General features: G+C 46.2%; 1 protein-coding gene across 1 annotated transcript; it reads left to right on the forward strand.

The window, feature by feature from the left end:
- Positions 1-1,499: 1,499 nt before the first annotated feature.
- On the forward strand, positions 1,500-15,875 carry LOC124040333 (mitoferrin-2-like). Its single transcript, XM_046357443.1, has 4 exons — positions 1,500-2,073; positions 7,551-7,779; positions 11,315-11,371; positions 13,136-15,875. The coding sequence occupies exons 1-4, from the start codon at positions 1,732-1,734 to the stop codon at positions 13,690-13,692; spliced, it is 1,185 nt and encodes a 394-aa protein (XP_046213399.1). The 5' UTR covers positions 1,500-1,731; the 3' UTR covers positions 13,693-15,875.
- The last annotated feature ends 624 nt before the right edge of the window (positions 15,876-16,499 follow it).

A 16,499-nucleotide genomic window follows, 5' to 3' on the forward strand; every position in this document is an offset into this window, starting at 1 on the left:
AATAGCCCTTACACAGCCTCAAGGTATGTTGGGTCATTGTCCTGTTGAAAAACAAATGATAGTCCCACTAAGCCCAAACCAGATGGGTTGGCGTATCGCTGCAGAATGCTGTGGTAGCCATGCTGGTTAAGTGTGCCTTGAATCTAAGTAAATCACAGACAGTGTGACCAGCAAAGCACCATCGCACCACCTCCATGCTTCACGGTGAGAACCACACATGCGGAGATCATCCGTTCACCTCCTTTGTGTCTCACAAAAGACCGATTTCCACCGGTCTAATATCCATTGCTCATGTTTCTTGGCCCAAGCAAGTATCTTCTTATTATTGGTGTCCTTTAGTAGTTGTTTCTTTGCAGCAATTATTGTGCAAATGCAATATCCGTTACAACTGACAGAGAAGGTTGTATAGCCTTCAATACATATTTTTGGGAATGTTCGTTCAAATCGCCAGTTTCTTTTTTTCACCTGTTCAGAAATATGAGGTAGAGATACTTCATCATGGTTCAGAGAGGCTGGGGAGTATAGAGAGAAACATAAGAGGGGGAATGTGAGCAGCAGCTATGCAGTGTGCATAAAATAACACAAGCGCAGAACATGATCCCGGATCCTTAGCTTTGAGAAAGTAGTTTCCGAAGGAGCTTGAGGGGTGGCGACCGCGAAACATCTGTATTTGCAGCCACATTCTAGATGAAAATAGGGTCATCTACCCACTAAATAAACCCCACATATAATATACGGACAACTGTGCACCACCCTTTGGGACTCCCGGTCCCAGCCAGTTGTGACGTAGCCTGGGATCAAACCACAGGCTACAGTGACTTAGACCACTGCGCCACTCGGGAGGCCATAGAAAATACTTCTGATCATAAAGTACTCTTAAGCCCTTCATGGGGGTCATATTGAGGTACTTTTGACTGTAGCCCAGCAGCTACGTGAATTTGTTTAAACTGTGATAGTCCACCAAATTTGACACACATGTCTAAAGAAGTCCTTTTTGGAAAAAAGTTTTAGAAATGTAACAGAAAACCTACCCTGTAATTGTCACTTTGGGTAAAATCTCGTAGGAATGCATTATGTCCAGCAGAGAGGGACGGGTAACCCATTTTAACAAAATGTAACAGTATAACTTTAGTCCATCCCCTCCCCGGGCTCAAACCAGGGACCCTCTGCACACATGACCAACTGACACCCACGAAGCATCGTTACCCATCGCGCTTTTTGTTTGAGGGGGCCTGGAAAACACAACAAAATGGCCCAAGTATGCCATGTGTATGTATCCTTTAAAGATTTTGTAGAAAAGTAGCGAAAAAGTGACAAAATATATACCCAAATTACTGATTCTTTAACATCTAGCCTGCATTTACATTTTATCAGACACTCTTATCCAGAGCGACTTACAGTTGGTGCATTCATCTTAAGATAGCTATACCAGACAACCAACCACATTACGTTAACGTCCAAAAGCGGCCGTCGCGTCACAGGTTCTCTTCCCACTTCCCCTGAAAACCGGAACATCCGGTTGTTGGGGTTTCGGCAGAGGCAAGCCTTTCCCAAACACTGCGTGGACCTGTCCGCTCTGGGGACTGAGGGAGGCGGGGCGTGGAAACGGTGTACGACCGGTAAACATCTGGGACGGGAATGTAAGAAACTACCAACGGTACGCGAACACGAAACCGCCTTAAGACGGAGTGCCATCGGGGCATAAAGTAAAGACTGTCCATCGAGATTCCAATGGAAGCGGATGGTTTCCCGAGAAGGCATCGGATGACAGCGGAGACAGCAGGCGGGAACGCCGGGGTTGCTGGAGCCTCAGCCGGCGCAGAGGTCCGATGGTTCAGTGGAAGGATCTGGGGAGTGTCGGAGAGCCTCGTTGGGAATTTGTCTCCCCGGATCGGAGGCGAGGCAGAGATCCAGACTGTTCAGTTTAGCGGTGGCCCTCCTGAAATAGCAGATGCTTCGGAACCGGAGTATGAGGGTTTGCCGCAAGGCGCTTCCACCAGCACCCACATGTTTGCAGGAGCAGTGGCTGGGATCATGGAGCATTGCCTGATGTTCCCCATCGACTGTGTCAAGGTAACGCGGTAGGCTATGTTGGGCTAGCGTTAGCCGCTAACTTAGACAGTTAACCGACTGGTCTTGGAGCTTGGGCACATTACAATGGAGGGTTAGAAATTACTTTGCTCGTCATGATGTGGCTTCAGCAATCATGCGAATCCGATTGCTGGCCACCTTGTCAATAAGTTTGTCAGTCACAGCACATATGAGGCAAGGTCGAAACCAGACAGGCTAACATTTCAGCTAGGACGCTAACTTAGCATGCTAACGAGCTAACTTCCATCCACTACGAATATCAGTGGATCGAGCCTGCTCTACTTGCTAGATTAGGTAACGTTACCTAGCTAGTTAGTTACTGCAGTGCGCACAAGTTAGATTTGTCACACAATTAGTCGCCATATTCATTAACTTAACTTTGGCATACAGAAGACAAAAAAATGGAAAGGTAAACTTTTAGGAAGTGAATATTGCCGCTGTTGTCATCTTATTAGCTAGCTGTCTAACGTTAGCCATTTTAGCTGGTAGTTAGCTAACCAAATCCGCAAGGTCGGCCTCTGGCTGTGCATCGGCTCGAGTCTGGGGTTGAATGATGACTAGCTAGTACTGTAGCCAGCTATTTAGTTGGCGCCTGATATATTGGGTTTAGGCTTAATATTTCCCTACTGCAATTTACCATGGTCCCTAGTGCCATTAGTGTGCACCCCATAGGTAGTTTTCATACTAATAACACTCACAGTTATTATTCGCTTTGAGAAAGGAGACTGTTAGGTGGACTGAAGCAGCACATGTGTATACATGGACAGGAAATGGGGCACATCACCAGCTGACTGTTGCCCACCAGCTAGCTAGGTGAACAGTAACCGTAGGAGAGTATGTGATCGATTAGTAGCTAACGTTACATTAGAAAACGTTCCAAACTGCTTTTAGCATGCATATGGCTTCTAGGTGTAACTCCCTGTATTTCCAAACTGTCCCTGTATTCAAGAAGAGAACCCATAGGTTAGTACAGGCACCCTGGATTCTGTCAAAAAGTATTAGATTGTCAATGGGTGAGTTCGTTTTGCATGGCCCGGTTCCCCGGTTGTAAGGAGATTCAATAGAAACCAATGGTGTACAATGTGGAAACTCCGCACACCCGGGGCATCGGGGCATGCAAAACGAACTTGCAATGCTAATTGCTACCTGGCAGCATTTAGATGGGGTAGAACTGTTCTTTGTTTACAGAAAATACCGGGCTGGAGGTCCTGGGATTAAGAGCACAATGCTTCTATGTTGCTGTGCTCATTATGCAGAATTAGGCTGACAGGTTGGCTCTACCACTGCACGGTCTTAGAACCATAGTTCTGTTTATTGTTATAAGACTTTAAATTTGTGTTGGATGAAGTGCTTAGCCGGGATGACTTAGGTGTTATGTAAACAAGATGTATTACGTTACATTAGCCTATGCTGTTTTGACAGGCCCACTCACTGATTTAGGTCTGCTCTGCACATGAGAGCCCAGCGTTTTGTCTGGTATATGTTGTGGTCCCTGTAGAGAGACTCATGAGTTGGTCACTGATGGAAATGATTGGTGGTGTTTGGGAGCATCAAAACCGTGATATATCATCAGTAAATTGTGACTGACTGATCTACAAATAATATTGAGTAGTTATTTAAGATTCAGGGAGATTTGTAGACCGCTGCGGTCATTGTGTACAACTATGCAGTTAGCAGAGACAGAGCAACCGAGTCAGAGCGGTCAGGTAGGGAGACAAGTCAGCTGTTAGTGTCAGGTGGGAGAGCAGGGCTCTCTCAGAACAAAGCGGAGATTCATCTGTCTTTCCCAGCTGTATTTCCTACCTCTGATCCAGGTGCTGCTCACACAGCTTGGGCTTCGTCTAAAATGGCTTCCTCTCCCCGTCTCCTTACTTCAACGACATGAAAGAACAGGACAGTCTAAAACAAGCATGTTCCCAGTTGGCATCCAGCCACCGTGTTGCTTTCACATATACTGAGTTTTCAAATGCGCGCAGACGAAGTAAAGGAGACTAGGAAAGCATGTGTCTTTTAAAGTATTGAGGTGCAGCCCAGACAGTGAAACAGTCTGCTTGCAGAGGAAGGACAGCCTGAGACACAGACTCACTGATCTATAAATCATGTCACCTGTCAAACAACATGGCATTGACCGTCTTTACTTATAAACACATTAGCAGATCTCTACAGAGGGGACCTAGCTCAAGCTGACAGCTGACCCCAGTGGACTAACAGTTGATAATCCTCTGAAAATAGCTTGCAGTGGTTGTCACACAGATTGCACAGTAGAGATAATGTCAACTCGTTGTTTACACTCATTCCAAAGGTTGAGGTTAGAAAGGCTCTTTCTAGACAAGCTAAGCTCTCTGCAATACACAACCATAGGCTACATATCGTGTGTCGTGGCTGAGAGAACTGTTCTCATTTCCTTTAACATGGATTCATACCGAAGTCTCATTGAAACATTGACATCAAATATCTTGCAAGATGGCGATGTTCTAAAGGTTTCCAACCCATCCTGGTACTGCTACATTATGCATGGTTGGTTGACGTGTAGGAGTCTGCTCTCTCTTACAGGCCCGGCATTCCACAGTGCAGTTCCTGTAACACACTGACATACACAGTGCAGCAAGCAATCAGCATGTGTTGTCCATTCAGCTGTAGCCCGGGCCTCCTTTGGACGTTATTAGAAGACCCTCTATGCGTTTCACAGCACTAGCTGGTCCCTAGCCTCACAGAGAGAGGATGAACCCTGAACCTTGACACTGGCCCCTAGCCTCACAGAGAGAGGATGAACCCTGAACCTTGACACTGGTCCCTAGCCTCACAGAGAGAGGATGAACCCTGAACCTTGACACTGGCCCCTAGCCTCACAGAGAGAGGATGAACCCTGAACCTTGACACTGGTCCCTAGCCTCACAGAGAGAGGATGAACCCTGGATCTTGACACTGGCCCCTAGCCTCACAGAGAGAGGATGAACCCTGAACCTTGACACTGGCCCCTAGCCTCACAGAGAGAGGATGAACCCTGAACCTTGACACTGGTCCCTAGCCTCACAGAGAGAGGATGAACCCTGAACCTTGACACTGGCCCCTAGCCTCACAGAGAGAGGATGAACCCTGAACCTTGACACTGGCCCCTAGCCTCACAGAGAGAGGATGAACCCTGAACCTTGACACTGGCCCCTAGCCTCACAGAGAGAGGATGAACCCTGAACCTTGACACTGGCCCCTAGCCTCACAGAGAGAGGATGAACCCTGAACCTTGACACTGGTCCCTAGCCTCACAGAGAGAGGATGAACCCTGAATCTTGACACTGGCCCCTAGCCTCACAGAGAGAGGATGAACCCTGAACCTTGACACTGGTCCCTAGCCTCACAGAGAGAGGATGAACCCTGAATCTTGACACTGGCCCCTAGCCTCACAGAGAGAGGATGAACCCTGAACCTTGACACTGGCCCCTAGCCTCACAGAGAGAGGATGAACCTTGAACCTTGACACTGGTCCCTAGCCCCACAGAGAGAGGATGAACCCTGAATCTTGACACTGGCCCCTAGCCTCACAGAGAGAGGATGAACCCTGAACCTATCTCTGATGGCGGGTCGAATGTTTGTGGGCAAGGAATAATGAACTAGATCTCCATCCCTCCACCAGTATTCTACAAGAGCACAGACACAAGGTACAACAGACACACCGGTCTCTACATTGCAGATGAGCTGAAGGCAGTCATCAATGACCTTGGACCACAGAAGGTATTTGCACTGGTGACAGACAATGCTGCGAACATGAACACTGCATGTCTCAAGTGGAGGAGTCCTACCCTCACATCACACCCATTGGCTGTGCTGCTCATGCATTGAATCTGCTCCTCAAGGACATCATGGCACTGAAAACACTCTACAAGAGAGTCAAGGAAATGGTTAGATATGTGAAGGGTCATCAAGCTATAGCAGCAGTCTACCTCACCAAGCGAAGTGAGAAGAATAAGAGCACCACATTGAAGCTGCCCAGCAACACTTGTTGGGGTGGTGTTGTCATCATGTTTGACAGTCTCCAGGATGAGAAGGAGTCTCCAAGAAATGGCCATATCACAGTCTGCCGATATGGACAGCCCCATCAAGAGGATCCTACTGGATGATGTATTTTGGGAGAGAGTGGTAAGCAGAGGGAAACCTATAGCAGTAGCCATTGCAGATTGAGGAAGACAATGCCATCCTGTCTGATGTTCAGACTCAGGCTTGCAGATGTACTATAATAAATCCATACTACCCTGCCCACTTCACTGTTGTGCCAAGCAGAGGGAACTACAGTTCTGAAATGCATCAAAAAGCATGAAGACTTCTGCCTGAAGCCCAAACACACTGCAACGTACATGTTGGACACCAAGTCTGCTGGCAAGAGCATCCTGTCTGGTGCAGAGATCAACAAGGCCTATGGTGTTATCACTACTGTGTCTCGCCACCTTGGCCTGGATGAGGGCAAGGTTCTTGGCAGTCTGGCGAAGTACACTTCCAAGCAAGGGCTTTGGGATGGAGATGCAATATGGCAGTCGTGCCAACAACATATCTCATCAGCCACCTGGTGGAGAGGACTTTGTGGATCTGAGGCTCTTCCTCATGTTGCCGCCATCATCCTCCAAATCCCACCAACATCAGCCACCTCAGAGCGCAACTGGTCCTTGTTTGGGAACACACACACCAAAGCACACAACAGACTGACCAATACAAATTTTGGGGCGATACGATGGATCATTGGAGATAATTCAATATTCCCTTTTGTTGTTCAGTGAAATCATCCCATGTGAGGAGTCAACTCATTTCATTTAAAGTTCAATTTGTCACTCAATTGTTTTCTTCTATTGGAAGGATTTAATCATTTGCTATTATGTCTTATGATAAGGTAAAAGGTTTATGTATCTGTATGATATGGTAAATATATCCAATACAAAATAATTCCACAGTTTAAATGTTATTAATTTTCATATATTTCTGTTAATTCCCATATATTCCCATGGACAGTTTCCACCTCTGGATATTCCCCAAAATGTGCAACCCCAAGCCTCACGGGATGAACTCTGAACCTGGACACTGGCCCAGCGAAAAGGAGTGTGTGTAGGGGCAGGGCGTGTGAGTGCTGCTGGGGGGAGCGGCTCACAGAAAGGCAGCTTATGTCCCTCTGACCTTGGGTCTCCTTATTCAACACGTCCTTCTGTTTCACACTAGGGGTGGACACGACCACTCAAAATGTTCAAACGTGAAACTATTTAGCATGTGGAAGCACTGCCAATATTATGACTTGGCTTTTTTAATATATTACAACTACTGCACTCATCCCACTTCTGCTAAGATTTTATTCCAACATGGAAGTTTCTCAAATGTAATTTAAACATTCTGGTTAGATTATGGTATGGCGAGAAGTGTGTGGTTAGGTTATGACTTGGGTAACCAGTAGGTCTGTGACCTCTAACCTCTCCCCTGTGTAGACGCGAATGCAGAGCCTACAGCCTGAGCCTGCCGCCCGCTACCGGAATGTGATGGACGCGCTTCGGCGAATCATAACCACAGAGGGTGTCTGGCGACCAATGAGAGGGCTGAATGCCACGGCCGTGGGGGCAGGACCGGCGCATGCTCTCTACTTCGCCTGCTACGAGAAACTGAAGAAGAGTCTGGGTGACATCATCCATCCCGGTGCTAACAGCCACCTGGCCAACGGTATACCGGGAAAACACAGCACACACAAGGCATATATACATGCAAAGCACACGCACAAAATGCACCTGTGTGCACCAAGCCTGTACTTCTCCTATGCAACCTACATACAGTAAATTACCTTGTTTCTTTCTTATAAACACTCATTTAATTTAGTGTTTCCAATATTATTCTTAGCAACTCAATCAAGTAGTGAATTATTTAGTTCTGTAGTCCTGTAGTCTTGGTTCACACTGCAGAGAGGGAGAGGGAGAGGGAGAGGCCCTTTTCTCCCCTGGGCACTAAGCAGATGCTACTTGGACTAACCTAGATGAACCTTGCTCTCAGACACTGAGTTGTGTGGGTGGGTGGGTGAGTCAGCCTTCCACCTGGAGCACAGTGGCTGAGGAGTGGTGCTACATTGTTCCTATAGCCCCATTCTTTGGACTGTAGAGAGGACTACTGCTTGAGCTCCAGGCTCTCTCATACCCAGACAGTAAGCAGGCCCTGGTTTCTCTCTTGGTTTTGTCCTAGGTTCCTGTCTTTTTTGGGAGTTTTTCCCAAGCTACCGTGCTTCTGCATTGTTTGCTCTTTGGGGTTTTAGGCTGGGTATCTGTATAATTGCTGATGTAAAAACAGCTTTATAAAATACATTTGAATTGATTGATTGGCCTGAAACTAACTTGTTGGTCCACTCGCCAGTGTGATGAAAAACATCACCAGCCACTCTGGCGGGGTATCAGCTGGTGGTGGGTTCTAATTCTGGCCCTGCAGGCTAGTAGGAGTGGTATCTATCTGGCCGCGTGGCTGATATGACCCCGTATGAATGGTCAGCATTCTGCCGAGTCAGCCACATTCACAGACTGACTGCATCAGAGACCTTCAGAGGGTAAAAAAAGACACTATTATTACTGCAGGAATTGTTTCTGTCCCCCATAGAGTTGTAACTAGCTTTATTAGAGAGCATGTGAAAGGAAAGCAGACTGCAGAACCAGACTAACAACAGTCCTCTGAGAGTTCACTAAGTAGCTGCCATCAAGGTCTGTCCACACACAGTTCAAATTTGCACGACAAGAAACTTGAAACAGTTTGCTCAGACAAAGCAAGTACTAGACAATATTTCTCTATTTATCCCTGTTTCTGTTCTCTGCTTTTCCTCTCTTCCTCCCAGGTCAGCTGTCTTCTCTGCTTTTTCTCTCTTCTTCTTCCCAGGTCAGCTGTCTTCTCTGCTTTTTCTCTCTGCTTCTTCCCAGGTCAGCTGTCTTCTCTGCTTTTTCTCTCCTCTGCTTCTTCCCAGGTCAGCTGTCTTCTCTGCTTTTTCTCTCCTCTGCTTCTTCCCAGGTCAGCTGTCTTCTCTGCTTTTTCTCTCCTCTGCTTCTTCCCAGGTCAGCTGTCTTCTCTGCTTTTTCTCTCTTCTGCTTCTTCCCAGGTCAGCTGTCTTCTCTGCTTTTTCTCTCTTCTGCTTCTTCCCAGGTCAGCTGTCTTCTCTGCTTTTTCTCTCTTCTGCTTCTTCCCAGGTCAGCTGCCTTCTCTGCTTTTTCTCTCTTCTGCTTCTTCCCAGGTCAGCTGCCTTCTCTGCTTTTTCTCTCTTCTGCTTCTTCCCAGGTCAGCTGTCTTCTCTGCTTTTTCTCTCTTCTGCTTCTTCCCAGGTCAGCTGTCTTCTCTGCTTTTTCTCTCTTCTTCCCAGGTCAGCTGTCTTCTCTGCTTTTTCTCTCTTCTTCCCAGGTCAGCTGTCTTCTCTGCTTTTTCTCTCTTCTTCCCAGGTCAGCTGCCTTCTCTGCTTTTTCTCTCTTCTTCCCAGGTCAGCTGCCTTCTCTGCTTTTTCTCTCTTCTGCTTCTTCCCAGGTCAGCTGTCTTCTCTGCTTTTTCTCTCTTCTTCCCAGGTCAGCTGTCTTCTCTGCTTTTTCTCTCTTCTTCCCAGGTCAGCTGCCTTCTCTGCTTTTTCTCTCTTCTGCTTCTTCCCAGGTCAGCTGTCTTCTCTGCTTTTTCTCTCTTCTTCCCAGGTCAGCTGTCTTCTCTGCTTTTTCTCTCTTCTTCCCAGGTCAGCTGTCTTCTCTGCTTTTTCTCTCTTCTTCCCAGGTCAGCTGTCTTCTCTGCTTTTTCTCTCTTCTTCCCAGGTCAGCTGTCTTCTCTGCTTTTTCTCTCTTCTTCCCAGGTCAGCTGTCTTCTCTGCTTTTTCTCTCTTCTTCCCAGGTCAGCTGTCTTCTCTGCTTTTTCTCTCTTCTTCCCAGGTCAGCTGTCTTCTCTGCTTTTTCTCTCTTCTTCCCAGGTCAGCTGTCTTCTCTGCTTTTTCTCTCTTCTTCCCAGGTCAGCTGTCTTCTCTGCTTTTTCTCTCTTCTTCCCAGGTCAGCTGTCTTCTCTGCTTTTTCTCTCTTCTTCCCAGGTCAGCTGTCTTCTCTGCTTTTTCTCTCTTCTTCCCAGGTCAGCTGTCTTCTCTGCTTTTTCTCTCTTCTTCCCAGGTCAGCTGCCTTCTCTGCTTTTTCTCTCTTCTTCCCAGGTCAGCTGCCTTCTCTGCTTTTTCTCTCTTCTTCCCAGGTCAGCTGCCTTCTCTGCTTTTTCTCTCTTCTTCCCAGGTCAGCTGCCTTCTCTGCTTTTTCTCTCTTCTTCCCAGGTCAGCTGCCTTCTCTGCTTTTTCTCTCTTCTGCTTCTTCCCAGGTCAGCTGTCTTCTCTGCTTTTTCTCTCCTCTTCTTCCCAGGTCAGCTGTCTTCTCTGCTTTTTCTCTCTTCTTCTTCCCAGGTCAGCTGTCTTCTCTGCTTTTTCTCTCCTCTTCTTCTTCCCAGGTCAGCTGTCTTCTCTGCTTTTTCTCTCCTCTTCTTATTCCCAGGTCAGCTGTCTTCTCTGCTTTTTCTCTCCTCTTCTTCTTCCCAGGTCAGCTGTCTTCTCTGCTTTTTCTCTCCTCTTCTTCTTCCCAGGTCAGCTGTCTTCTCTGCTTTTTCTCTCCTCTTCTTCTTCCCAGGTCAGCTGTCTTCTCTGCTTTTTCTCTCCTCTTCTTCTTCCCAGGTCAGCTGTCTTCTCTGCTTTTTCTCTCCTCTGCTTCTTCCCAGGTCAGCTGTCTTCTCTGCTTTTTCTCTCCTCTTCTTCTTCCCAGGTCAGCTGTCTTCTCTGCTTTTTCTCTCCTCTTCTTCTTCCCAGGTCAGCTGTCTTCTCTGCTTTTTCTCTCCTCTGCTTCTTCCCAGGTCAGCTGTCTTCTCTGCTTTTTCTCTCCTCTTCTTCTTCCCAGGTCAGCTGTCTTCTCTGCTTTTTCTCTCCTCTGCTTCTTCCCAGGTCAGCTGTCTTCTCTGCTTTTTCTTCCCCCCTCCCTTGTTTCCAAGTCAGGGGAGAGGCAGGGTAAGAGATTGCAGACATGCCCAGTAGAGGAAGATAAGTTTTAACTCTGGTCCATCAGCAGTGATGATGTCCTGTTTTACCACTAGAGAGAACTAGAGGATTTCTCCTCTGCTTTTTTGTTCATTCTCTGTAATCTTTCTCTCTCTTGTTGTTGTTCACCATTGGGGTGTGTGTGTGTGTGTGTGTGTGTGTGTGTGTGTGTGTGTGTGTGTGTGTGTGTGTGTGTTACAGGTACGGCAGGGTGTGTAGCCACATTGCTTCATGACGCAGCCATGAACCCATCTGAAGGTACATTTCTCTGTCTATAAATAATCTATCTTTTTCCCTGGGTGAAGGCCAGGTCTCGCGGCACTGCTTTGAACCTGCTTTTCTCCTTCTGATGGGGTGTATTAAACTTCTTGACGCACCCATCCCTTTAGCGGGATCATTTTCATCAACACCCGCTGAACTGCAGAGCGCCAAATTCAAATTAAATTACCAAAAATATTTAATTTTCATGAAATCACAAGTGCAATATAGCAAAACACAGCTTAGCTTGTAGTTAATACACCTGGCGTGTCAGATTTCAAAACAGCTTTTCGGCGAAAGCATAACAAGCGTTTATGTAAGAACATCTCTCTCAGTAGACAAAATATTACAAATAGCTTGCGGCCAAGTAGATTGGTCACGAAAGTCAGAAAATCAATAGATTAAATCGCTTACCTTTGATGATCTTCGGATGTTTGCACTCACGAGACTCCCAGTTACACAATAAATGTTCCTTTTGTTCCATAAAGATTATTTTTATATCCAAAATACCTCCATTTGTTTAGGCGCGTTATGTTCAGAAAGCCACAGGCTCGAGCGGTCACGACATCGCAGACAAATTCCAAATAGTATCCGTAATGTCCACAGAAACATGTCAAACGTTTTTTTTAATAATCAATCCTCAAGTTGTTTTTAAAATATATAATCGATAATATATCAACCGGGACTGTCGCTTTTTCAATAGGAGAGGGAGAGACAATGGCTGCCCCACTCTGTTGCGCAAGCAAAACTCTGAACACCCAGCTATCCACTGATGCGATGTTATCTTTCTCGCTCATTTTTTCAAAATAAAAGCCTGAAACTATCTAAAGACTGACACCTTGAGGAAGCCATAGGAAAAGCAATCTGGTTGATATCCCTTTAAATAGAGGCAAGCCATCCAATGGAACAGAGAGCTTTCAGGAAAAACAGCACTGCCTGGTTTGATTTTCCTCAGGTTTTCGCCTGCAATATCAGTTCTGTTATACTCACAGACAGTATTTTGATAGTTTTGGAACATTTTGTGTTTTCTATCCTAATCTGACAATTATGCATATTCTTGTTTCTGGGCCTGAGAAATAAGCAGTTTCAAATGGGTACGTCTTTTAGCAAAAAACGAAAATCCTGCCACCTACACTCAAGTTAAGGACACTGAGATGTTGTTTGCTGCAGATAAACCACTGTGTCAGAGCTCCCTCTGCAGGTGTAGCACCTTGTACCTCTAGGGCCTAGCTTGTTTACTCTACCTGCTAGCTAGGTGGAGTGGGAGATTGGGGGGTGGGGGGCAGGTTTTAGCTTCAACAGCCTAAATAAACCTGTTAAATCCTTTGAGTAATTATGACTGTGCAGACTTTTTATTTGGTCAATCATTTTGGTATTTCTTTTTCATTCCCTGGACTCTGTTCCTGGTCCCTGATGATGGAAACACACCTGGCAATCCTGTCTTTCTAATGCTCCCTCCATCCCTCCCTCCCCTCTACTCACCTGTCCCTTCCTCCATCTATAACCTGTCCCTCCCCCTCCCCCTCTACTCACCTGTCCATTCCTCCCTCCCCTCTACCCTCTTGTTCCTCCCTCCCCTCTACCCTCTTGTTCCTCCCTCCCCTCTACCCTCTTGTCCCTTCCTCCCTCTACTCACCTGTCCCTTCCTCCCTCTACTCACCTGTCCCTTCCTCCCTCTACTCACCTGTCCCTTCCTCCCTCTACTCACCTGTCCCTTCCTCCCTCTACTCACTTGTCCCTTCCTCCCTCTTTCTCCCTGACCAGTGGTGAAGCAGCGTTTGCAGATGTATAACTCTCCGTACCGCGGCGTGATGGACTGTGTGCGTGCCGTGTGGCAGAGCGAGGGCCCTGGGGCCTTTTACCGCTCCTACACCACCCAGCTCACCATGAACGTCCCCTTCCAGGCTCTCCACTTCATGACCTACGAGTACCTCCAGGAGCTGCTCAACCCCCACAGACAGTACAACCCCTCCTCACACATGGTGTCTGGAGCCCTGGCCGGGGCCATCGCTGCTGCAGCCACCACCCCTCTGGATGTGTGCAAGACCCTGCTCAACACCCAGGAGTCCCTGGTGGGGCTCCCCGCTGCAGGCCAGGGTGGAGGTCAGGGGACACACAGACACATCACGGGCCTGGCCCATGCCTTCCGGACAGTGTACAGGCTGGGTGGCCTGCCTGGGTTCTTTAAAGGAGTCCAGGCCAGGGTGATCTATCAGATGCCCTCCACAGCCATCAGCTGGTCCGTCTATGAGTTCTTCAAGTACGGAATCACCAAGCACCAGCATGAGAAGAGGGTCGCGCTGCAGCGGGAGGAAAAATAAATCATGTCCCATTTCAGCCATATCTCTTCACCATCTCTTCCTTTTTTCATCTATCAACCTCCTTCCTTTTCCTTTGGAGCAGGTGTTCAGAGCGAGGGAGAAATGAGGAAGCATCGATACGCACATAAACCAACCAATACCCACCTGTTATTTACCCCGTTCAGACTGCCAATAAGACACTTCCATCTGTGGCTCAACCATCAACATCTCTGCTAAACTGTTTGAAACTGAGGATTTACAATACACTATGAAAGTGAATATGTGATGTATTTTCAGTACGTGTTCGATGTATACCCATATAACGCACATAGACGTCAACCTGAAAGAGATGCTTCTGTTTTACTCCAGCGGATTTAGTTGTGAAATATGTGAAGTGTCCAGCAGCTTTCATAGAGTATTGTTGGGATGAATTTGACGACAGCTGTTCTGTCGGTGTTCTTAAAGGCAGACTATGAACTCGTCATACAACGACAGTTGGCCACTTCCTGCTTTCGGAAATTAACAACAAGATTGTCTAAATTGAGGCGCAGATTGGAAATAGCCAGTAGTGGCGGTCATCTTGGCAGATTTGGATTCTGTTATTGTAATGTGTTAGCGGGAAGTCGGCCAGCTTTGTATGATGATCTATTACGGAGTCTACCTGTAGTGTTAATTCTTGCGTTTTAATGTATCTGGAGGAGAATGTTGTTCACTGTAAGCCCCACCAGGGGGCACTGTGACCATCCCAATAAAGCTCTTGAGTTATATCATTTGGCCAGGTGTGAGTGACAGTGGGCCTTTAGGGGGCATTTGTGTAAACCCAGACAATTGTTTATAGGCTTTAGGTACATGATCGCCTTAACCCCAGACCTAGTATCAGTTTGTCATTTCGTGAACTGGTAGAGACGTAAACCTCTTCTTGAGGTTTGAAATCAGGAATTTCTCTCAAAATATAGACTTAAATAAATATATATATATAACTTAAATATATTGCTGTCAGTAAGTTGTAAAGTACAGTAAATATATTCTGAGAGGAACTATTAAGTTAAAGTGATTCCTGAACCCCTACAGTACTAACGTTGGTTGGCTTTGAAGTATAGAAAGAATGGAGAGAATCACCATGGATCTTTGGACAATTCATGGGAAGATAAATTCCATCTTGCCTTGTTATTTGCACTGATGTAAGGAGAGTGGGGGGGGGGGGGGTTTGCCCAGATCTCACTTTGTACTTTTGCTTTGAGTAGATCAAATTCTTGGATGGGTTAGCCCACACGGGTGACAGGTAGCTTAGCGCTTAAGAGCGTTTGGACCGTAACCGAAAGGTTGCTGATTCAAATCCACGAGCCGACCATGTTTTAACATATACTGATGAGACCTTGAGCGACGCACTTAATCCTGATTGCTCCTGTATGTCGCTCTGCATTTGACTAAAATAACTCCAATGTAAACACACTTCAGTTTACAGTCACACCCTTGTTTTACCTGACTGGCTGTTCCTGTATTAAAGAGAACACATGAAGGTTTAGACAGGACGGGTTGGCTAAAACAGGCTGACTGGCACACACACAGAATATGGATTCCCACGCATGAAGCAAAGTCCACACTACAGAAACATGTTTACATCATGTGAATGTTACGCTCTGACTCGAAAGGGCCAAGAAGGAAAGAGCTCGTGCTTCAGGGGAACTTCCATTGAAAGGTTTCTGCACAAGTCATCTGTTTGTTTAATAAGCCGTTCTGAAGACTTCAGGTAGAAGTAACCGTTGGACACAGATCTAGGATCAGCTTCCTCTCCCGAAATGCTAACTTAACCATTGGAGAGAATGCTAAACTGACCTTAGATCAGTGGCTAGGGGTGTGACATCATTATACTGTTGTGTATTAACTATTACATGAATTGATTGATTAAGGGACGTATCCATGACACTCGGTGTGTATGGCTGTGTTTATACAGGCAGCCCAATTCTGATCTCTTAACAATAATTGGTATTTTTACCAATCGGATCAGATCTTTTGCCGATAATTGGACACACAGTCAGAATTGTGCTGCCTGTGTAAACGTAACCTATGTGGCCTCAGCTGTGTGTGTGGATGATGAATGCAGCTGATCAGTCTTCTTGACCTCTGTCTGACTGTCCCCTGTAATCCTGTCTGATCAATAAACAGAGCAGTAGACTCCCTCAGGTTGCCCACAGCTGCTGTTACACTTGTTTGCATTGTTTGTTTTCGTACACACAGACACGTATACCTTTCCTCTCAGCAACAACAAAACAACGCAGTAGAATCTCACATACTGCGATCAAAAGCTTAAAGGGCGTTTTTATATCGATATCAAATCATTTGTGGGTAACAATTAAGTACCTTACTGTAATACTTTTACATCAGAATGGTTGAAAAGAAGAACAAATATTTATTTTTAGCAACAAAGAAATATACTATTCCTCAAGCAAGAATTTTGCTGGGAGGGGAAAACTCTCTGTTATTGGCAGAGAGGTTTGGAACTCTCTGTTATTGGACTTTTAACTAATGTACTGCTTGGTGACGTCCCAGGCAAGCTGAAACTCCACCCTTGCAAAACCCGCCGATTAGAAGGTCCATTGCATATTCTAGTTTCAACCAGAAACTAACAGGAAATAACACTGATTAAATGTTTTCACACTTGTACAGTGTTATATTCATCATCTTTACAAAATGATACTAAACACAGGATTAACAGGATTTTGACTGCAATGGACCTTTAAACAGCTGTTTGTGTCACCTATATATCTCTATTGTCATACTAACACATATGGCAGGGGAATACAGAAAGTTTGAAGTACTTCCTGGAT

The sequence above is a fragment of the Oncorhynchus gorbuscha genome, linkage group LG07, assembly GCF_021184085.1.
Source record: "Oncorhynchus gorbuscha isolate QuinsamMale2020 ecotype Even-year linkage group LG07, OgorEven_v1.0, whole genome shotgun sequence".
Lineage (NCBI taxonomy): Eukaryota > Metazoa > Chordata > Actinopteri > Salmoniformes > Salmonidae > Oncorhynchus > Oncorhynchus gorbuscha.